This window comes from Agrilus planipennis, unplaced genomic scaffold (assembly GCF_000699045.2).
Source record: "Agrilus planipennis isolate EAB-ADULT unplaced genomic scaffold, Apla_2.0 scaffold158, whole genome shotgun sequence".
Classification (NCBI taxonomy): domain Eukaryota; kingdom Metazoa; phylum Arthropoda; class Insecta; order Coleoptera; family Buprestidae; genus Agrilus; species Agrilus planipennis.
The window spans coordinates 160,460-181,337 of record NW_020438924.1 but is presented as its reverse complement, the minus strand read 5'-3'; the positions used below and the strand labels follow the sequence as shown (position 1 = coordinate 181,337).

The following is a 20,878-nucleotide window of genomic DNA, read 5'->3' as shown; positions in this document are numbered from 1 at the left end:
TGAAAAGTTTACTTCAAAAGGATGTTTTACATTGTACATAAAATCAGTAGTTCTTTCAAACATGCTATTGGAAGATGTTTTTTTGGCAACTATTCTTCTAAATATTACAAATGATTCGTATGTTACACAAAAATCCGTAAACGTCTACAGTAATGCGTATGACATTGCAGTTGATGCAATCAAAAATAAAACTTTCAATGTTGCAACTGTACATGTAAGTTATACTACATTATCTTATGCAATCAAATTGTTTATAACACTTCACTATCATCTTTAGAATTTTTATCAATAAGACACTACTTTAACTTTTAACAACTTTTAACAAGTAACTTAACTTAAGATTTTTTGTGTCCGTTTTAATAACTAATCACTAATCAAGAAAGCGTATTTAAAAACCTTAGTGTGATTATTATTCAGTTTCTATTAATTTTTCTAGATAATCTATTAAATTATTTGCAAAGTGTAGTTTAATAGAAAATAAAAAAAAGACAATCAATTTTTGATTTTACTAGATTTATTTCTAAAAAGTGAAATCGCAATAAAAAAATACTGTGATTCAAAGAGAAGTCATCCATAGGATATCAAAATCATTTTTTTTCTAAAAAAAGTTAAAAATAAAAATGTTTCAGAAAAGTTTTAATAAAATAAACCGTGACACAATGAGTATGAGTATCCCTGCTCATGATAAATACCTAATCAACCAAAACAGTTATTGCATAATTTATTGTTATAACTTTTCTGAAGCATTATAAAACCTTTTGTCATTTTTTATGCTTATTTGATGAAAAGTTCCAAAACGTCATTTTAGAACCAATCGATTAGGCATAAAATAATAGAATTTAAATGTTTTTTGGTTTTTTATACTTTAATATTTATTTAATTTGTACACCAGGTACCTATCTAGAATATCAACATAAAAAAATAGTTATTTGTTAAAGTTACTTATTCATTAGTAGAAAAAGAAATGTCCTCTAATTGGTTTATAATCTTAATTAGTTTTTATTTGAATACATTGCATAATTATGATCTTTATTCCCAGTGATAAATTTTTGAGAACGTTTTCAAGGCACTGTGTATATAATATATATTTTTTAAATAATAGTCATTCATTTTCTCAGCATCTTTTTCATTATTATGCATATATCTATTTTTCGTTAACTTTTATTTTTTGTATTAGTTTTATTAATGAGTAGCTTTACTTATTGCTTAGTGATAATATCTCTGTGACTTAATGAAAAATTCAGTCAGTAAAGCATTCACTAACGAGATCTAAAAAAAGCATAACGAAATAAAAAATATTGCTTTCGATTTGTATGGCCAATCTGGCGGACAGTTATTAGTCTATACAGGCTTTTAACTAATATGTCGAAGTTACGTAAAAAAAATCAATGCCATTATCATCATTAATGGCCTTTGCGATGGTTGGAACGATGGCAATGTATAAAATGACGACCTTGTCACTAATGATGGGGTAAATACATATTGTTAGAAGCGATAACATAAAAATGATAATATTTAGAAAACATGCAACTTTTATTTTGTTTACATGGAGTCCGCTTAATTAAGTATAATAGATGCTTGTATGAAACATTATCATACTTTCCTTAAGTTAGAAAAACGAATGCAGTTGTTTTCTTTGAGATTCTAATGATAAGAAAACTCTTTTACATTTCTTGGATGGTATTTGTCTGATAAGACTGTTTGCTTTTATACTTACTTGATAGTGGAAATAAATACTAATTAGGAATAGGGGATGATTCTTGCACATTCTTGTGGTTGTTTATAATAAATAACAAAATATTTTCTTTCAATAATAATCCCGTTTTCATATTCATAGGAAAATAGAAGTTAAAATTTTGGTATTTAAAATTTAGTCAATAAATAATGATGTCTACACATAATGACCTTCTTTCCTTTTTTAATTTTCCAAGTACCCTCCTATAAGTTTCTTGGATGGAGATAAAGGATCTGGAATCGCATTTCATATATTTAATGCCATGCAAGAACGATTTCAATTCAAATACGAAATCGTTCAAAAAAAAGAAGACACCATGGTTTCCATAACGGAAATTTCGGATAAATATGGAAATGTAAAGTATTTTGTTTCACAATAGCTTACGAAATAAAATCGATCAGCAAGGATCAAAAACGCTCAAAAGTTTCCATTAATAAAACTTCAAGATATTTCGCTTATCGAGGAAGCCTTTTTGGTCTTTCATAAATCTAACAAACAATTGACTATATAATATTTTTATCAGTTTTTACATTTTCCTATTTCGCATAGGAAACCGACATAGCAGTTGCAGTTTTCCCTGTAAACGGAAAAATCAACAAAAATATGATATACTCTGTTACCATTGGAAGTATTCAATGGCATATCCTTATGAAAAGACCGAAGCTTTCGGCTAACGGTTCTGGTCTTTTACAACCATTTACTTGGGAGGTTTGGATTTTAGTTGTAATAACGCTTTTAGTGGTTGGAGCTGCAATGTATTTTATTGCTTTTATTCAGTCAAGATTTGAAAAAAGAGTTGACAAAAAAATGTTTTCTTTGCAATCTTGTATATGGTTTGTCTATGGAGCCATATTGAAACAAGGAAGTACTTTGAATCCTGTAACAGGTAATTTTCTAATTAAACATTTGAAGTAATTAATCAGTGAACAACCCTTATGTCAGGAAGCTAAAAGAAATACTAAAAAATGTATATTTGCAACTCTTAGATTTGCTCTTATGGGATCTTTCTCAGTCATGCACGTGTCGGCCGTGTGACCATTGGTCCCGCAGTCTTTTATTATTAACGTAAAATACCAAGACCTTTAATTTGATATATATGGTACATATATCTGCCACAAATATATACATACACTGCTATTAAATCGCTGTTATATAGGTTGTAAATTTTGGGGGAAGTACAGGGAGAGGTCTGAACAATAAAAAAGTTTGTATAGGNGGCTGGCCTAGAGGAGGGTAAATTCTCAAGGGCTCAATCAGGGTCAGCTACTTTACAGACACAAGGGATGTCTGAAAATTGTGTTCTATATTGTTCTTAGTTTACAACGACTGGTCGAAGCCGGCTTAATTAACTTCTGGTTCAGGAATATGTTACCGAGAGCTCAAATATGCCCTTTAAATCCCAAAGTAAACGAGAGACGATTAAGAAACAGCGATCTGCAACTGACTTATTACATCGTAGCAGTCGGTTTTGCTATAGCAGCTCTTTTTTTCTGTGCTGAATTGGTAAATAATATAATTAAAAAGAGACGGCATACAAGTATTGTGACGATCCCGCAAAATATGTTATTTACGAAATCTCCACCGCCGCCATATAGCTCTCTATTTGGACCTCCATTTCCTAAGGAACATAATTACAAGGTGAAACGGAAAGAAATTAATGGACGAGATTACTGGTGTGTAACTTCGGTTAATTCAAAAACAACGAAACTTATTCCTGTAAGAGCGCCTTCGGCTGTTCTGTTTAATTACACAAAATACTAAAAAAAAATCGGCGCTCTATTTGTGTTTTTTTTTTGTTACAAGTATAAAAGTAGACAAAGTCTAGTGCTTATTTGTAATAAAATAACATGCATTACTTAAAAGAAGCTGTTACGTTTATGGACACAGGACGGTCACATTTCTTTTAATGTGAACTGTACAAAAAAATATTAAATTTTGCACCAAAACGTGTGATTTTGTGTGATACATGTAATGTGAATTGTAAAAGTACCCTTTATATCACCGTATTGATGTATGGAGTAGTTTAAAAATCTCATTAAATAAAGAATACACGTCTAAATAATGTTACATTATTAACAGTGCAGTAACTACGATCGTAAGAACAACTTTTACACATATAACTGTACAAAATACTGTTCAATATTTTGACAGATACAAAATTTTGACAACAACTGTCAGCTGTAAAGATAAAAAACTATTTATTTTGTATTTGTAATTATTTTAAAATAAAGGGGCATAAGTGTAAACACAAAATAAGAAATATGTGCAAATAAATCATACAAACCCTAAAGCTTTAATTTGTTTATTGCCGAAAAGCCCCTGATAGATATTTGGTTGTATAAAGCGTATGTGAAGAAAGTTGCATTTAATCCAAATGATGTTCTGTCAGACTGTCCATTTGCTGTTACCGATTGGAGTTTACTTACAACATCAATTGCTTTTGCTTACTCTAAAAAATTTACGTACACCTTCTTGTTTGACAAAGCGTAAGTATTCATCTAATAAATAACAAGGAGAAGTTCCGGATGTTTCACTCAAAACATCTAAAATAATACAAAAACCCCAACACGAAAAAGCGCTCATAAAATTCCGACAAGACAAAAATTACTAAATTAGCCAAAAGGGATGATTATTATGTTAAAAAGTACGTAGAATTTAGTGGTGTCGATAGATTTCGGTTACGTTTTCAAACAAAGACTCAACGGTGATAAAACTATCTGAAATAATGCAAAAACCCCAACACGAAAAAGCGCTCGTAAAATAACGATAAGACAAAACTTAGTAAATTAACTAAAAGGGATGATTATTATGTTAAAAAGNTAGATTAAAATGGTAGTTTATACCATTTTTATTAATGAGTAAAACCTATTCATTAATGAAATAAATTCTTTTTGTAGCCAACTGAAGAGTTGTCGAAGGCATTAGTTGGTTCAACTAAAAAAGTGGTAAATACTTCTGATACAATAAATTTCATGAATAACTACGTTATTGGAAAAAATTATTTGTTTATTGCCGAAAAGCCCCTGATAGATATTTGGTTGTATAAAGCGTATGTGAAGAAAGTTGCATTTAATCCAAATGATGTTCTGTCAGACTGTCCATTTGCTGTTACCGATTGGAGTTTACTTACAACATCAATTGCTTTTGCTTACTCTAAAAAATTTACGTACACCTTCTTGTTTGACAAAGCGTAAGTATTCATCTAATAAATAACAAGGAGAAGTTCCGGATGTTTCACTCAAAACATCTAAAATAATACAAAAACCCCAACACGAAAAAGCGCTCATAAAATTCCGACAAGACAAAAATTACTAAATTAGCCAAAAGGGATGATTATTATGTTAAAAAGTACGTAGAATGTAGTGGTATCAATAGATTTTGGGTACGTTTTTAAACAAAAATACTCTACGGTGAGAAAATTTCCTAAAATACGAAAAAGCGCTCATAAAATTACCATGAAATGAACATTAATAAATTAACTAAAAGGGATGATTATTGTATAGAAAAGAACGCCGACTTTAGTGGTACCAATAAATTTTAAGTGCGTTTACAAACAAAAGCCTTTACGGTGATAAAACTATATCTAAAATAATGCAAAAAATCGCAAGAATGAAAAGCGCTCGTAAAATTACGACAAGACAAAAATGACTAAATTGGCCAAAAGGGACGATTATTATGTTAAAAAGTACGCAGAATTTGGTGGTATCAATATATTTTGGGTGCGTTTTAACACAAGGTCTCTACAGTGTTAAAATTATCCAAAATACAAAAAATTGAGTGCTATAATTAAATGTAAAGAGATGTTTTGAGAACAATCGTTCAGTGGGGCATCGGGAACTTCTAATTACAACTTAATAGGAATTTCGGGAAATCCCGAAATACACTGGCTGGCCTAGAGGAGGGTAAATTCTCAAGGGCTCAATCAGGGTCAGCTACTTTACAGACACAAGGGATGTCTGAAAATTGTGTTCTATATTGTTCTTAGTTTACAACGACTGGTCGAAGCCGGCTTAATTAACTTCTGGTTCAGGAATATGTTACCGAGAGCTCAAATATGCCCTTTAAATCCCAAAGTAAACGAGAGACGATTAAGAAACAGCGATCTGCAACTGACTTATTACATCGTAGCAGTCGGTTTTGCTATAGCAGCTCTTTTTTTCTGTGCTGAATTGGTAAATAATATAATTAAAAAGAGACGGCATACAAGTATTGTGACGATCCCGCAAAATATGTTATTTACGAAATCTCCACCGCCGCCATATAGCTCTCTATTTGGACCTCCATTTCCTAAGGAACATAATTACAAGGTGAAACGGAAAGAAATTAATGGACGAGATTACTGGTGTGTAACTTCGGTTAATTCAAAAACAACGAAACTTATTCCTGTAAGAGCGCCTTCGGCTGTTCTGTTTAATTACACAAAATACTAAAAAAAAATCGGCGCTCTATTTGTGTTTTTTTTTTGTTACAAGTATAAAAGTAGACAAAGTCTAGTGCTTATTTGTAATAAAATAACATGCATTACTTAAAAGAAGCTGTTACGTTTATGGACACAGGACGGTCACATTTCTTTTAATGTGAACTGTACAAAAAAATATTAAATTTTGCACCAAAACGTGTGATTTTGTGTGATACATGTAATGTGAATTGTAAAAGTACCCTTTATATCACCGTATTGATGTATGGAGTAGTTTAAAAATCTCATTAAATAAAGAATACACGTCTAAATAATGTTACATTATTAACAGTGCAGTAACTACGATCGTAAGAACAACTTTTACACATATAACTGTACAAAATACTGTTCAATATTTTGACAGATACAAAATTTTGACAACAACTGTCAGCTGTAAAGATAAAAAACTATTTATTTTGTATTTGTAATTATTTTAAAATAAAGGGGCATAAGTGTAAACACAAAATAAGAAATATGTGCAAATAAATCATACAAACACTAAAGCTTTAATAGTACAATTGAATTATGGGTCTTCATACCTAATTTGAACAAAACAAGTAAGTGTTTTAAAATCTGTTTGTGTTAATCTAATTAGTATTCAGTTCGCTTAAATAATATATTTTTACAGTTAATCAATCAGAATGTCGCTCACAATTTCACAAATTATTGTTGACGCTAGACGGTTAGCCGATCGTTTAAGAGAACGTGATACCGTTGCTGATATTTTACTAAATGAAACCCATGCAGTTAGTAAGAAAATAGATGCAATGAAACAGGTATAAATTAATTACATTGTAATGTGTATAATTAACTAATAGCGATATTTTAGTACCAAGAAGAAGTAGAACAACTTAATGAAGTTGCCCATCAAAAACCCAACTCACAATTAATAGCAAACATTCAGAAGGAAAATAGGCATTTACGAGAAATACAACAGGAAAATCGTGAATTAAGAGCAGCCTTAGAGGAACATCAGACAGCTTTAGAACATATTATGTCTAAATATCGGCAACATACTAATGCACAGATTTATAACACTAGAATTAACTTTAAAGGTCTTCAGGAACAAAAGTATTTTGATATTATAAAAAGACAGGCTGAAAAGATTCAAGAAATGGCTGCTGTAATGGAAAGGGCTGCAAAAGTTGATGAAGAGAGGGACTATAAGGAAGGAGAAGTGATGAAAAAATTATTAATAGAAAATAAGGTAAGCCAAATGTACTTAAATCTAGATAATTAAGAAATAAGACACTAACAAACTAGATTTTAAGTGGCAAAATTTGTGAGTGGTAGCTTATAAGGCTCAAAATGAAATAATGTGAAGCAGAGTAAAAAAAATTTACTTTTAAGAGTTGTTATGTAAAACCTTACTTATGTAAAGATAAATTTAATGTAAAATGAGGGAGCAATTTGCAAAAAGATATACTGCATACAAAGAAATTAATTGTTATTAACAATTTTAAAATTACTGTGAAGAAACCAGTAGTAATAAGTCAATAATTACTTAGTTTTAATTTCCTGAATTTAAAAATTTAAATTCGTTTGCTTTCAGGGCCTAAGAGAAATGTTAGAGATATCATGCAATTATGGATCATACAACAAACCTTTAACGAATACAACAGAAGACAAATTTGTTCAAACAGAAAACCAAATTAGTTGAGTTTTGAGTGAGTATAGTTTATTTGTTTTATGTTTGTAAATGTTATTTAATGTAGGTAATAAGTCCATTAGATGGAAGTTTTCTGATCGTATATGTATTTAATTTAATGTATTGTACTACAGATATTATACAACTTTTATGGGTTATTTCTAGTAAATAAAACTTGTTAACTTTTTTAATTTAAGAGAACAACATTTTTCTTAAATATTAAAAAGAAAACAACGGATCTTTTATATAGTGCATCGGGAACTTCTAATTACANATTTATTTTTAATAAAAATACTTTATACCATTTAAATATTGTTAGCAGAAATAAAAAATAAAAATATAAATATTAATGTCCTCTGTAGTAAATTGATATTTATTTGATAACTAAATGTTGTGACGTACCTACATTATACTCATTAATTCTTAAAAGTGATTTAATATATGGTATTTTGAATTTACAACACACAAAACTATTGTAAATGTAGATAGTGACAAAATATTATTTAGTAAACACGCGATTATGTGAATACTAGAAATATTAATGGATTCCAGAATCATTGAGGAATTATTGGAGATCTGAACAGTTTGAGTCTCAAAAGAAATATTAAAAACCAAAATCATCGAATTCCAAAGATACTATTATCGAGTACCAGATGAATTAAAATTTAGGGCAATCAACTTCTCAGAATCTTCTAGGAACTAGTATCTCGAAAAACGCCTTCACCTTAATACCCTAAGGTATACAGATAATTGTTTAAGTCTAATGTTACTGCTGGGGTCATGTATTATATGTTTAACTAATTGTAAGTATTTCTTCATAGTTATTTTAGTAATCAATTAAGGGAAGGAAAGAGTAGCAATATATGAAGATGCAGCATTAATTAAGAAGCCAATTAAACTCATTACAGTACAATATTCTTAAAAAGGTTTTTATTAATACAATAAATTATAAACTAGTATTACATTCTCGAGACCGTATATTCATTTGGAAACTTGAATGAATGAGAACCATAAGCAGTAACAAATGGAAGGAGCCCTGCATTTGGAATTATGTTCCAAGTCAAAGTAAGTGTCACATTTGGATTTGCCCTGTTAATTTATAAAAAGATAATCAAAACAATTTATAAATCACAGGACTAATTGTTACCTTAGGCCATTACCATCATCCCAAAAGTAATATTTGGTATTCATGTTTTTAAAGTCTAGCACAGCATTTTCTCCTCTTAAAATTATTTTATCCCACAAGATTACCTAAAACTCAATATTTTATCTGTTGATACAGAAATTGGTATGTAATTTTACTTGATTTAGTTTGTTATCAGGAGTTTCATATTCTGCAGTCAGGTACAGAAACAGCTGTTTTACATTCCAATTAAAAATATCAGTTAAATTAGTTTGAAGATCGAATGTTAGAAATCCTAGATCATTTTTAAGTCGAGAAGCACTATAGTCTGGGACGTTTTTCCTGAAATTAATTAACAACGATTAGCATTATTTTTAAGCATTGAATTTAAATTCTTACACAACTACTTTTACCGTATTAATATGAGCGTTTGTTCTGTAATCTAAGAAAAACGTGGATGCAAAACAAGTAAATGTTAAAAATGCTAAAACACTTATGGTATACGCCACTATTGCATTTCCGCGCTGAAGAACAGAATGCATTTTCAACAAGTATAATTTAGAATAAATACGAGCAGCTTATTATCTTATTAAATAGTTTTTAAATATTAATGTATGAAACTCAAATATTTCTGACGTCTGTTGTTGATATCTGTGACATACACGTCATGTAAATGATAAACCATAGATGATCAATAGACCAAAAACCACAAAATTATAAATTCGAAAGTAATAAGTTTGTGATGTGGACAACAGAGTGCAGCTTAATTAAAGAACCCGTAAAATTTAAATGCTACAACTTGTTTAATTTTATGAAGTACAATTTAGGCTAAAGATTATTAGATTAGACAATGTAATTCGTCAACTTGAACAAATGAACAATTAAGGTCAAAAATGTTTATTTTTTAAATGTTTTTATGCCATAACAAATCCCTTTTATTTATACTATTATATTCTATTACACATCCCAACAATTTCTGGATGCTCAAGATTGTTCCTGACAGAATTCTAGGAAATTTCCGTTTTTTCTCTTCAATATAGGTGCATAGAAGTCTTTTACTTAAATAATTGTCACACACTGACAGATGTGCAACTTCTACATATTCTTGCAAAGAGCATGACAACATTTGCACTGATATTCGCATGCATTCATAATTCTTAAGTTTGTGGGCAGGAACAGCAATCAACTGATAATGAAAACCCAAAGAATCATATAAACATCTTAATATTCTGATAATATTTTCAATTTCATGATCCTCTTGTTCTAAACAGTCTGTAGTTGCAACAAATAATTCTATAGCTGTTTCTTGACCAGTAGTAAATAGGCTTGCTTCTGCTTGTATTGGTGGCTGATATTTTCTACCACATGTAAAATATTTCAAAGGAAAATAACCGATTTGTATCAAATGTCTGGTAAAATAGGCCATAAATGAGCATAAAGATGCACCTCCAACTAGATGCAAACGGTTTAATTCAGAAACAAATGTGTCCTCAGAACTTTCTAAAATAAAACTTTCATTTGGATTATTAAAATCTCCACCACATCCTTCAACAACAATGCTTCTTGCAAAATCTGGATTTGAAAAATAAGTAAATAAATTCTTTAACATGTATTCTCGAAAATAATCTAGAATTTTCATTTCAAAAGTTGCACATTTGTGCTTGAAAAAATAATAGAGAGGATCATAAAATTCTATTAAATCATTCTTTTCAGCTATACTTAAATGATTTTCTGATTTCTCTGTAGGCTTTTCTAAAAATTGATGCAGCACCTCATGATCTGATATGGGTGTTTTCTTATGCAAAATGTTTGGCAAACTTAAGGCTTTTATTGCAGCATCTTCTTCTATACTATATAAATATTCCTTCATTGTTTTTAAATCATCTTTAATAATTCTTGCATGCATCTTAAGTTTCTTTTCTTGGTTTGCCTCTACATTAATGTTGGAAGTCAAATTAGCGATTTCTTTTCCAATTTCTATTCGTGTCTGATCTAATATTATCTTTCTTTGCAATAAATTTTTATAAAACTTCCAAGTTTTTTCTATATTATTTAAATCTAAATCTAATTTACGGACTTTAATGTTATTAAGCAATTCTCCTTTATTTTGTATTCGTTCTTCAAAATCAATGTGTGGAATTAAGACTGCAAAATTTTTTTGTGCCTTGTCACCAGTTATATACAATGCAGACGAAAAATTACGAAAAATGTGTTTACAAAAGTTACTGTTTAATTCTTTTACTGGGAACTTCATCATCTTTATGAGGTTGTGTTTCTATTTTCCTCTTTTCAGGAAAATTAAATGAACCATGCCCTGCTGCTCTTTCAGAATCTTCTATTGTATATGGGTCTAATTCCAATGCTTTTAATCTTCGTTTATGAACTTTAGTTCTGAAATGGTCTTCCAATGCTGTATTGTTAATGAAGTACCTTGCACAATGAATGCAATAAAACTGAGCACTACCAGGCTTATCAAGATCTGTTTCTTGATTTAATAATTTTTCGGCATTTTGAGGCTTTAAATCTTCGTCAATCTTCAAAAAAAGATTTTATGTTACATAATTTAAAAACGAACTAAACAACGTTATTCTACCTGGTCTAAATCTTTGGTCCTCCTTTTCGTTCGCCACTTTTTCTTGAGATGAGTATCACCGTAGTGGTATTTTCTTCTCTTGTAAACCATTGAAATTTAAAATATACGAAATAAACTATTGTACTGTAACATTCACGAAGAAATAAGTTACCGAAAGAAAGCTAAAGAACGTGACAAAATTGATAAGGTTAAGTTTTCATCATGGAAGAATCTTCTTTTTCTTCTTTGTCGCATTTCACTTTTTGAACATTTTTAGCCACAAAACTGCTCTCTTTATTGATCATTATTATTGATAGTAAGGAATAATCTACAAAGTATTATCAGACATGTTTTAATGTTCTTAAAATTTTAATAGTATTATTTACAGAATTTTCTTATAAGGTTTTTTAATTTGAAATATCCCGATCGTTTGTGATGGTACCATTTATGTTTTGTACTATGACTTTTATTATGCCGCAAGTGGTCACGTGACCACAATCGACTGAAGTAAGGTTTGCGGCCACGAGGTTTTGATGGTTTTGATTTATATCATTTATATTTAAGGCCATCAATAAAAATATTTTTTTCGGGTCCGTAAAGATTAAAATTAGGTGCAGAAATAAAAATGCCATCTAGTAATCCCTTACCACCTAAAGAAAATGCCTTGTTTAAACGAATATTGGTACGTATTTGTCAGTTCAGATTGACTCAAAATATATTTTATTTTGAAAACGTTTACTGTATAATTTACCTATGTTATTAATGTGAAATTGGTTTAGTCCTCAATTTTTGTATGGGCGAATATTCGTAATTTTTCCAATTTTTGATTGTTCTCGCCGATAACTTTTATAAAAAAATGTTGAAGATGGAATGTAAAATATCATTGCAGTAATTAGAATTGCTTTTTTACAGAAATCTTATGAACAAAAGCAGTACAAAAATGGACTCAAGTTTGCAAAACAAATATTATCTAATCCAAAGTTCTCTGAACATGGAGGTTAGTTTGTGGCTATTTTTATGTCAACTGTATAACTGAAAATGCATTTTCAGAAACCTTGGCAATGAAAGGATTGACTTTAAATTGCCTTGGAAGAAAAGAAGAAGCATATGAATATGTCAGAAGAGGCTTGAGAAATGATTTGAAGTCCCATGTTTGTTGGCATGTATATGGACTGTTACAAAGATCAGATAAAAAATACGATGAAGCAATTAAGTGTTATAGAAATGCTTTAAAATGGGACAAAGACAATATACAAATATTAAGAGATTTGTCTCTTTTGCAAATACAAATGAGAGATTTAGAAGGGTATCGGGTAAGCTAGACAATTTAATTTTTACTAGGCATCATTGTAGTTATTTGAGTTTTAGCCAATGTAATTATTGTCTTGAGCTTTAGTGAATAATTTATTTATCAATGAGAAAAGAGCAGGAAAACCCAATATTTAAATTTAAAAAATTATGATTAATAATAGATAATTGTCACTACAATTTGACTAATTTGGTAAATTAAAGCTGTTCTCTTTTTTGAGTAGGACACTCGATATCAGTTGTTGATGCTAAGGCCTGCTCAGAGAGTATCCTGGATTGGTTATGCTATGTCTTTCCATTTGTTAGGAGATTACAAAAATGCTTTGAACATTTTAAATACATTTTTAGACCAACAGCAAGTAAGTATCTTTATTATATACAATGTGTTTAGCCTCACTATTTGATTATTTTATTTTAGAAAGGCAGTAATTTTGATTATGAGCACAGTGAACTACTTTTATACCAAAATATGGTTATTCAAGAATCTGGAGACTTCCAACAAGCGCTTACACATTTGAAAGTTTATAATGACCAAATTGTGGACAAACTAACGTACAAGGAATTATTGGGAGATCTGTGTCTAAAATTAAAACAGTTTGACAAGGCCGAAAAAGTATACAAAGAACTTATGAAACGCAACCCAGAAAACACTTTGTACTATATAAAATTAATAGAAGCCAAAAGATTAACAGAAACAGATGAAATAATAATGTTTTACCTTGATTTGGTGGAAAAGTATCCAAAAGCAATGCCTCCAAAGAGATTACCTCTCAATTATGCTCAGGGAGATCAATTTCGAAATTTAGTAGACAAATATCTTAGGAGGGGATTAACAAAAGGGGTGCCACCCCTATTTGTCGATTTACGTTCATTATATGTCGACCCCTTGAAAGTAGAGATTATTGAGAAGCTCCTACTACAGTACGTGGACTGTTTGCAAAGTTATGGCAAATACAGTGATACAGAAACAAACAACGGTCCCAAAGAACCAGCCTCAACTTTATTATGGACTTACTATTATCTCGCTCAACATTATGATCATCTCAGTAAAGCTGAAGAAGCGTTGAAATACATAGACTTGGCTATTAACCACACTCCAACTCTCATTGAATTGTTCGTTGCCAAAGGCCGAATATTTAAGGTGAGAATATTGGAATTTCTTTTATTTTTCCTTTGTCTAACTAATTTTATTTATTTACTTGTGTGTTAACATTTTTTTATGATCAAAAACGATTTTGTTGCAAGTTAAACTAACAACATTTAATTGAACAATGTTTTGTACCTCCTAATCTTTATGTACTTGTAAAACTACCCTGTACAAGTAAAATTACTTTATTGGTATTATTGTAATACTTCAAAAGTTTTTCTTTATCTTTTCAGCATGCAGGTGATCCTTTAGAAGCTTGCAAATGGTTAGATGAGGCTCAGGCTCTTGATACAGCCGACCGTTATATAAACTCTAAGTGCGCGAAGTATATGTTACGAGCAAATAAAATAAAAGAAGCAGAAGAAATTTGTTCAAAATTCACACGAGAAGGTGTCTCTGCCATGGAAAATTTGAACGAAATGCAATGTATGTGGTTCCAAACAGAATGCGCTCTCGCTTACCAACGACTTGGCAAATACGGGGAATCCCTTAAAAAGTGCCATGAAATTGACAGGGTAAGCGTTTTTCGATGTATATTATCTATAATACTCTCGAGGTTAAAAAAATGGTCTGTAGGTCAAAACATTTAACATAAGTTAGGTAAATCTAATAAATTTTAAATTAAATTAACAAATAATTAGAATTTGCAAATATATTTTTTTATCTCCTTATTAAAATTTAACTTCAAGTATTTTTTAATTAGAAAATTTCTGATATTTAAATTTCAAAAATTTCGCACATTTTTTTTACAAAGGTTGGCAATGAAAAACTAAAGTATTAAGACTCCTCTCTGATTGGCTGATCAACAAAAGTCATTTCGAGGGATGCCATTATTTATAGAAACGTTATTCTCGAATTATCTCTGCAATTTTTGGAAATTTCTTGTAGTAATAGTGTTAAGAATTTAAAAAGTTTTATCAAAATACGTCCTGTACATGATTCACAATATGAGGTATGTTTTTATTTAATTCGTCCTCGAAGGATTTTCCTTATTTTTTAAGATAAATTATCAACACTGACTCATGCCGTGGTAAATATTAAAAATGATAAAAATTGGGAATATCTTATTGTAAACGAACAAAATTCGTTAGCTTTTGTAAATTGCCAACAATGCTAGAATTATTTTCATATATTTGTCGATATTAAAATAACAATGAAAAATTTTACCACTTGGAGCTCTTCCTAATGCTTTTAATACAAATTCAATCATTTTGTAAATATTCAATTGAACAAACCTTTTCTAATTACAATGCATGGCAGACTTTCAGTCGTTAATTTATCAATTTTAACTTAGAATGATGAAATTTTAAGAAAAAAAGAAACATGAGTATACTGGTTATATTTTGTAACACATTCACTCATTTATCTTCAAACAGTCTTGCAACTATTGTAGAGAATATTTATATATAAGATGTTTAAGAAGCTAGAGTAAATGGTGCCTTTCATTTAAATATTTTGTATCGAATCGAAGAAGATCTTAATTCCTGTATCACTATTTTGAATATGAAAATAAATAGAATTTTAGTAATAAATAATTTACTTGTATTCGTGCACCTGAAGAAGGCAAATAAATTATTTGTAACTAAAAATATGTGCTTATTTTGGTATTTAAAAATTGTGTAATATACTACAATGTCGTAGAGTTAATTACATGTTGAATTGAATGTGTTGTGATCATTTTCCTCTTATTTGATGAACTTTTTTTTACAGCATTTTACCGAAATTATTGAGGACCAGTTTGATTTTCATACGTACTGCATGCGTAAGATGACTCTACGCTCTTACATGGGTCTATTGAGGCTAGAGGACGTTCTTCGCGGCCATCCATTTTATTTTAAGGCTGCACGTTGCGCTATCGAGGTTTACTTGCATCTGTTTGATAAACCACTAAAGGACGAAAATGCCGAGCAGGATATCGACATCGGTAAGTTCTTTTGCATGTTTCATTTCACCGTTTTTTTTGTTTCCTGATTAGCTGGTAATGTTTCCATTGGAAACAAAACATTCCATGTTTTAATGTAATGTAATGTAGTTAATACGATTAAGTGAATCGTAGAATCGAAAGTTCTACATAAAAAGAGCTCCATTACATCTAATTGCTAATTTTTTAAATAAATTGGCTTATCGTCAAAAAAATCAAACAGAAAAATGAAAACAAAATACAAAACTGAAATTAAGAATTGTACTAAATTTCAAATGAAATTTTAATGCATGTGAACTCATAATGTGTATGTTATTGAGTTGATTTATCTTTTCACTTTAATAACAATATCCAGATTTGATTCTCCTTTAAAAATATAATAGGTAATAATTTTAAAGCGATTAACACTGGTTGGTGAATTCTAAAAATTTTATAAACACTAATAAAATTATCTGATCTATTGTCACATTTTATTTTCAAATTTCAACATAAATAATGTCATTCATGGATTGTTCTAGCACGAGTTGTATATTTTATTCTCACTATGCACCTGACGGTTCGATCGCACCTTTTAAAAAAGTTCCCTTCTGTCCCCAATTCACTCTTTGGTACTTAAATATGTAAATCACAGTAGCGTCTCGAGCGAACCTCTCGCAAAGTAAGAAAATACAATTCCACACCGAACAACGTTCTTAAGGAACACATTCATTCACTTCAGTCGACCATTGTCATCATTGTCATTTTTGTAATAGTATGGGAAGTCATGGTGCCTTTGTTGCTGCTGCTGTTTGGTTTGTTGGGGGGTCAAGAAGTAGAAATGAGCCTCCTCGTCCCCCGGAAGTTTATAAGAAATGAATGCTGTGGCTGGGGGGTTAGTTCCTCTAGGGGACGTAGATTGTTGACGTCGGTTTCCTTGGTAATATGTAGCTGGGGTGTCGTAGTAAGAGTTTGGTCGCGTTGACCTTTCTCGAATGTCAGCAGAAGTTTGTTGTGGATAATGTTGTGTTTGCTGTGGTATTTGAATAATTTCAGCGTCTGGATTAATTTGCAATCCTCTTGTGTTATAATTTACGTTTATATCGTCGTGCAAGCTGACTGGTTTCCTTGGACGTGGTTGCCAGGACAGATTTTCTTCAGGAGTTTCATACAGTTCTCTCCTTCCGTTTATATCGTACACAAAAATATCGTAATAAGGATATGGAACACCGGAGAGATGTGACAAATCTTTTCTAGCACCGTTTGGTCTGTATTTTTCTTGCTCTTGCTGATTGTCATAGTATTGGTCTACGGTGGGTCTTTGAGTTGATCTGTAGGCATCTTGAGGTGGAACAAGAAACGGACTTGACTGTCTAATTACAGGTCCTTGGGATGTCACCTCAATAGCTGGTTGAATGTTTACAGTATATTTCCGATTATCATTTACTGCATCTGGAACCTTCGTATTTCGAAAATGTTCTTCATTGATGCGATGTTGTTCTGGGTAATTGTGAGCTTCGAAACTGTATTGGTAAAGAGGTTGAGATTTATGCCTTGGGTTTGCATTGTTAGAAACAAAAGAATCTTGGCTTGTTTGGAATTTTCTAATTTGATTTCTAATCTGATCAATGTGTTGTTTGAAACTGTCGTCGTCAGACGGTGCCGGACTGAGTTTAATTTGACGAAGAAGTGGGGTTGGTGGGGGCGGCGCATGATATCTATGTCTGGGAGTTTCTTTTACTATATCAGGTGATGGAGTTGAAAAAGGTACTTCAGATTTAGGAACTGATTGTCTGTACTGATCGTCGGGGCTTTCTTCGAAGTAATAAATATTTTTCGGCCTCTTAGTCCTTTGCACAGGAGTACCTCTTTTTAAACCAGCGTCTGCGTACGCGGGGGTTATATATATTTTAACTGGTATTCTTTTCGTGGTAGATCTCGTGCTAGGTTCATCAAAGTTAATTTTGTTAGACACGATACTATTTCTGTATGCAAGTAAGGAATTAGGAGTTGTCGTGTCTTTAATTTTGTTTAACTGAACATCTTCCAAATGTTGGTATGTTGGCGTTGTGACGTCTGGTATGGTTTTTATATGAATTTCTTCAATAAGACGGGAAGAAACAATGCTTGGTTTTTCTGTTACACGATTTTCTGGACGTACGTGTACGTGTTGGGGTTGAATTGAAACAGGCCTCTGAATAGTTCTATTTCTTGCTCTGAATATAGGTCGGTTAAAATGATTGGGAAGCGTGGTCTTTTCCACAAACGACACTCTAGATTGTTTTGTTTTGTATTTTTGAAAAGACGGGGTTGTTGAAGAAGCATAAGTTGTTTTGGTTGTGGGCGGAGTTGTAGTTGTAGAAGTTGTGGTTTTTGAAGTTTTCATTCGGAATCTTACACTTGTTTTCGACGATATGCTTGTCTTTGTGGTCACCGTTTTTGATCTTTCTGTTGGCGTACCTCCTTCTAACGGTGCAAAGAAATCAGGGGGAGGTGGGAGTATTAGGCCGGGAACTAAAGGACCGGGGGGTACTTTGGTAGAGTTGTCAACTTCATAGTAGAAACTATACGGTGGTGGATAATAGATGGACGGATCTTCTTCATCTATCATAACAGTTAAATTTGGTGGTGGTAATACGACTGCTCCAGGGGGTAGTGACGCAAAGTGGGGTGGTAAATTTGAGCTGTTTAATGAGAAGACCGGTGTGGGAACGGTTTCGGTAACGACTGAAGGATTTCCGAACGCAGTTTGCCCGGTAATAGAGTTGGTCGGATCTTGATTTGTGGGTGGGAAGTATGGGCCACTGCCGGGGATGTATCTACGGTAAAAGAATCATTTAAGTATTTTTTTCTAACGGAATGGTCTGTTCATCTTACCCTTCCGGGGGAGGCACCGGCGTCGAGGTTTTCTCTGATTCATCAAGCGTTCTCGTAGAGTTTGTGCCCAGGATTTGGAGGGGCCCTCCTTCGATGAGCTGTACTGGAAAGGGCGGCGGCACCTTAGGACGGGTCGGTAACTTGACGGGGCGCTTTGGAGCCTTGTAAAAGTCGATGGGTCGCCACGCATTCCCACCCCCGTCTGTCGTCTCGTAGGGCTGAAACGTACCGCCCGTCAATACGAGCAAATGACTGTCTGCCAACCATATTTCTTTCTTTGCAAGACCCCCTAATGTGTGTACGGTGTCGTTTGGTATTTCACTGTTCGCTTCGTAACTTAGTATGCCTGAAATATCAAGATTCATTTTCTATTAGTGCCTACAGGATGTTATTGAAATCATTAGATTAATACGTAAACGTGGAAACTTTTGTTACACTTTTTCGGTAGATGGGAATGAAATTTAATCATTAGAAAAGCGCTGATGGTAATATGAAAATCCTGCGAGTGTCTTGACGTTAAATAAGTCGTTTAACAGCATTAGGTATAGAGATCACTTTACAGCTAACATACTTTACATTTGTCAAAGGACCTTTAAATAAATTGCAAACCCGTTAAATGTGAGTAAGCCAAAATAATTGTTATTGAAAAAAAACGTTGTGGTAAATAAATTCTCTTTTAATTATATTAATGGAACAAAAAACAAATGAGGACGTTCTGGTTTCTATTAATTAAAATCTTGTAGGCAATTAAAACTAACTTTGGTTTGGTTTTTTTGTTTTAAATTGTAAACTGTATATCCTAATACACAAAGGTTACGAACTTTTACAAGTGTATGTTACAAATACAAGTTCTTCCCCCCTATCAGTCACTGTGAGCTCGAAACTGTTATAACCATTGCTTCGAGTGGTCGAAATTCACTTTTGTGAACAATTTGTTTAATCAATTTTATATTGTGTTAAAAATTGTTTGAAAAATTAAATTTAAAGGAATTGTTTGTGAATAGGTATGCAACACATCGTACACTTCAGCATAAGAAATTGCTGATAGTAACTACGTAATATTAGTTTGTCCCGTGCTGACAGCACTCATAATTTCTTTTATATATAATATTCATGTTCAAGTGATTCTAATTTTAATACGTTAACTAGAATTCGTTTGTGGTACTTTTTGAAATATAACTTCATCTATTACCTGGTCGTTTCGGAGGTTTGAGGAAAAGCTCATTTTGTATGAGAGCGTACTTTCCTTCAGCCACTTGTTGCGCTAATGTTTTCTTCTCTTCACTGTCATTGCTACTGCCGACGCTGCTTTTGTTTTTCTTTTTATTAAATTTGCTTCCTCCTCCAGAGCTCAGTGCCATAAGGTCGTCATCTGGGAAGCTTTCCTCGTAGTTTGTCGTTATTTCCCTTCTTAAGTACGGTGAAATTTTATAACTGTGCCCTCTACTACCATCTGCATCCAGTTCTGTGGCCTCTGTTTTATATTTACTTGATATTAATAGCAGTAGCATCCATGAAAAATGATTGAGTAGCATCTAAAAATTAAAATATAATGTAGTAAATATACGAAAGATCGTTTTAGTTGAGTCTGGAAAATTTAGAAAAAGACCAAGTTCGCTAAAGTTTTCCCCATTATAGTCAAATAAAATAATAATTAGCTAATTTGTTTAGAAGTCAATTTTTTTAAACCATCACAATCGAGACAGTAAATAGTGGTTATAAATAAAATAAAAATAGTAGAATAATTGATTTTATAGAAAATCATTGACTTTAATCTTTCGGTAAAAAATTGTTAAAATGTTAATTCATTTGGATATAAACATGTCATTGTCCGATACTTCTTGTTAATTTTCGGTCGGTGATCGCGCATTTTAATATTGAATGAAAAGGTTGAAATTCTGGATATTGTTGCCGGGTTCTTTGTTTACGTGCAAATGTTTCGTCATACATAACAGATGGCATCTTCAATGCTTTTCTTATCATGGTCAGCGGCTCAATGTCCTGCAGTATCCAGAAACTCAACTGTTTTCATAGAGTATCGGCCGTGAAAGCCTGCGACTCATTTTAATATTGTTTTGATCTTGAGGGTACTTTTTATACCATCATACCATATTT

At 31.6% G+C, this 20,878-nt stretch overlaps 8 protein-coding genes across 10 annotated transcripts in view; 4 read left to right on the top strand and 4 right to left on the bottom strand.

Moving 5' to 3' along the window:
• The first annotated feature begins 7 nt into the window (after positions 1 to 7).
• LOC108740177 (ionotropic receptor 93a) lies at positions 8 to 3,080 on the top strand. The gene is made up of 4 exons (XM_025973947.1): positions 8 to 214; positions 1,932 to 2,090; positions 2,285 to 2,621; positions 3,052 to 3,080. The coding sequence occupies exons 1-4, from the start codon at positions 62 to 64 to the stop codon at positions 3,078 to 3,080; spliced, it is 678 nt and encodes a 225-aa protein (XP_025829732.1). The 5' UTR covers positions 8 to 61.
• A 502-nt stretch (positions 3,081 to 3,582) lies between these two features.
• Positions 3,583 to 6,439, top strand: LOC112904296. The gene is made up of 3 exons (XM_025973946.1): positions 3,583 to 3,626; positions 4,027 to 4,221; positions 5,721 to 6,439. The coding sequence occupies exons 1-3, from the start codon at positions 3,583 to 3,585 to the stop codon at positions 6,163 to 6,165; spliced, it is 684 nt and encodes a 227-aa protein (XP_025829731.1). The 3' UTR covers positions 6,166 to 6,439.
• Positions 6,440 to 6,565: 126 nt separating this feature from the next.
• LOC108740215 (FGFR1 oncogene partner 2 homolog) lies at positions 6,566 to 8,752 on the top strand. 2 transcript variants are annotated; one of them, XR_001938298.2, is made up of 6 exons: positions 6,566 to 6,748; positions 6,820 to 6,967; positions 7,021 to 7,398; positions 7,744 to 7,858; positions 8,392 to 8,577; positions 8,661 to 8,752. XR_001938298.2 is itself a non-coding variant. In XM_018474445.2 (4 exons), exons 2-4 carry the CDS (start codon positions 6,833 to 6,835, stop codon positions 7,849 to 7,851), a joined length of 621 nt encoding a protein of 206 aa, XP_018329947.1. In that variant the 5' UTR covers positions 6,566 to 6,748; positions 6,820 to 6,832; the 3' UTR covers positions 7,852 to 8,081. The 2 variants fall into 2 exon arrangements, 1 of the variants encoding a protein (XP_018329947.1); XM_018474445.2 differs by lacking the exons at positions 8,392 to 8,577; positions 8,661 to 8,752 and having other exon boundaries at positions 7,744 to 8,081.
• LOC108740217 (signal peptidase complex subunit 3) lies at positions 8,753 to 9,640 on the bottom strand. Its single transcript, XM_018474447.2, has 4 exons — positions 9,362 to 9,640; positions 9,142 to 9,304; positions 8,987 to 9,090; positions 8,753 to 8,928 (listed from the first exon to the last, which is right to left on the bottom strand). Exons 1-4 carry the CDS (start codon positions 9,502 to 9,504, stop codon positions 8,799 to 8,801), a joined length of 540 nt encoding a protein of 179 aa, XP_018329949.1. The 5' UTR covers positions 9,505 to 9,640; the 3' UTR covers positions 8,753 to 8,798.
• Positions 9,641 to 9,843: 203 nt separating this feature from the next.
• LOC112904300 (serine--tRNA synthetase-like protein Slimp) lies at positions 9,844 to 11,240 on the bottom strand. The gene has a single exon (XM_025973968.1). The coding sequence runs from the start codon at positions 11,217 to 11,219 to the stop codon at positions 9,867 to 9,869; it is 1,353 nt and encodes a 450-aa protein (XP_025829753.1). The 5' UTR covers positions 11,220 to 11,240; the 3' UTR covers positions 9,844 to 9,866.
• On the bottom strand, positions 11,168 to 11,776 carry LOC108740218 (zinc finger protein 593 homolog). The gene is made up of 2 exons (XM_018474448.2): positions 11,556 to 11,776; positions 11,168 to 11,496 (listed from the first exon to the last, which is right to left on the bottom strand). The coding sequence occupies exons 1-2, from the start codon at positions 11,643 to 11,645 to the stop codon at positions 11,185 to 11,187; spliced, it is 402 nt and encodes a 133-aa protein (XP_018329950.1). The 5' UTR covers positions 11,646 to 11,776; the 3' UTR covers positions 11,168 to 11,184.
• Positions 11,777 to 12,007: 231 nt separating this feature from the next.
• The window catches only part of LOC108740212 (N-alpha-acetyltransferase 15, NatA auxiliary subunit), a 39,367-nt gene continuing 30,496 nt past the window's right edge, over positions 12,008 to 20,878 (top strand). For both annotated transcript variants that reach the window (XM_018474440.1, XM_018474441.1), the window contains exons 1-7: positions 12,008 to 12,216; positions 12,447 to 12,531; positions 12,585 to 12,847; positions 13,067 to 13,201; positions 13,261 to 13,983; positions 14,223 to 14,504; positions 15,700 to 15,913. In XM_018474440.1, the coding sequence (XP_018329942.1) occupies positions 12,160 to 12,216; positions 12,447 to 12,531; positions 12,585 to 12,847; positions 13,067 to 13,201; positions 13,261 to 13,983; positions 14,223 to 14,504; positions 15,700 to 15,913 (1,759 nt within the window). In that variant the 5' untranslated portion in view covers positions 12,008 to 12,159. The remainder of the gene's footprint in view (positions 12,217 to 12,446; positions 12,532 to 12,584; positions 12,848 to 13,066; positions 13,202 to 13,260; positions 13,984 to 14,222; positions 14,505 to 15,699; positions 15,914 to 20,878) is intronic.
• LOC112904299 overlaps positions 16,367 to 20,878 on the bottom strand; it is a 23,560-nt gene continuing 19,048 nt past the window's right edge. Inside the window, exons 2-4 of the mRNA XM_025973967.1 lie at positions 19,956 to 20,298; positions 18,764 to 19,109; positions 16,367 to 18,705 (exon numbers count right to left, since the gene is read on the bottom strand). Coding sequence (XP_025829752.1) covers positions 16,620 to 18,705; positions 18,764 to 19,109; positions 19,956 to 20,298 — 2,775 coding nt within the window. The 3' untranslated portion in view covers positions 16,367 to 16,619. The remainder of the gene's footprint in view (positions 18,706 to 18,763; positions 19,110 to 19,955; positions 20,299 to 20,878) is intronic.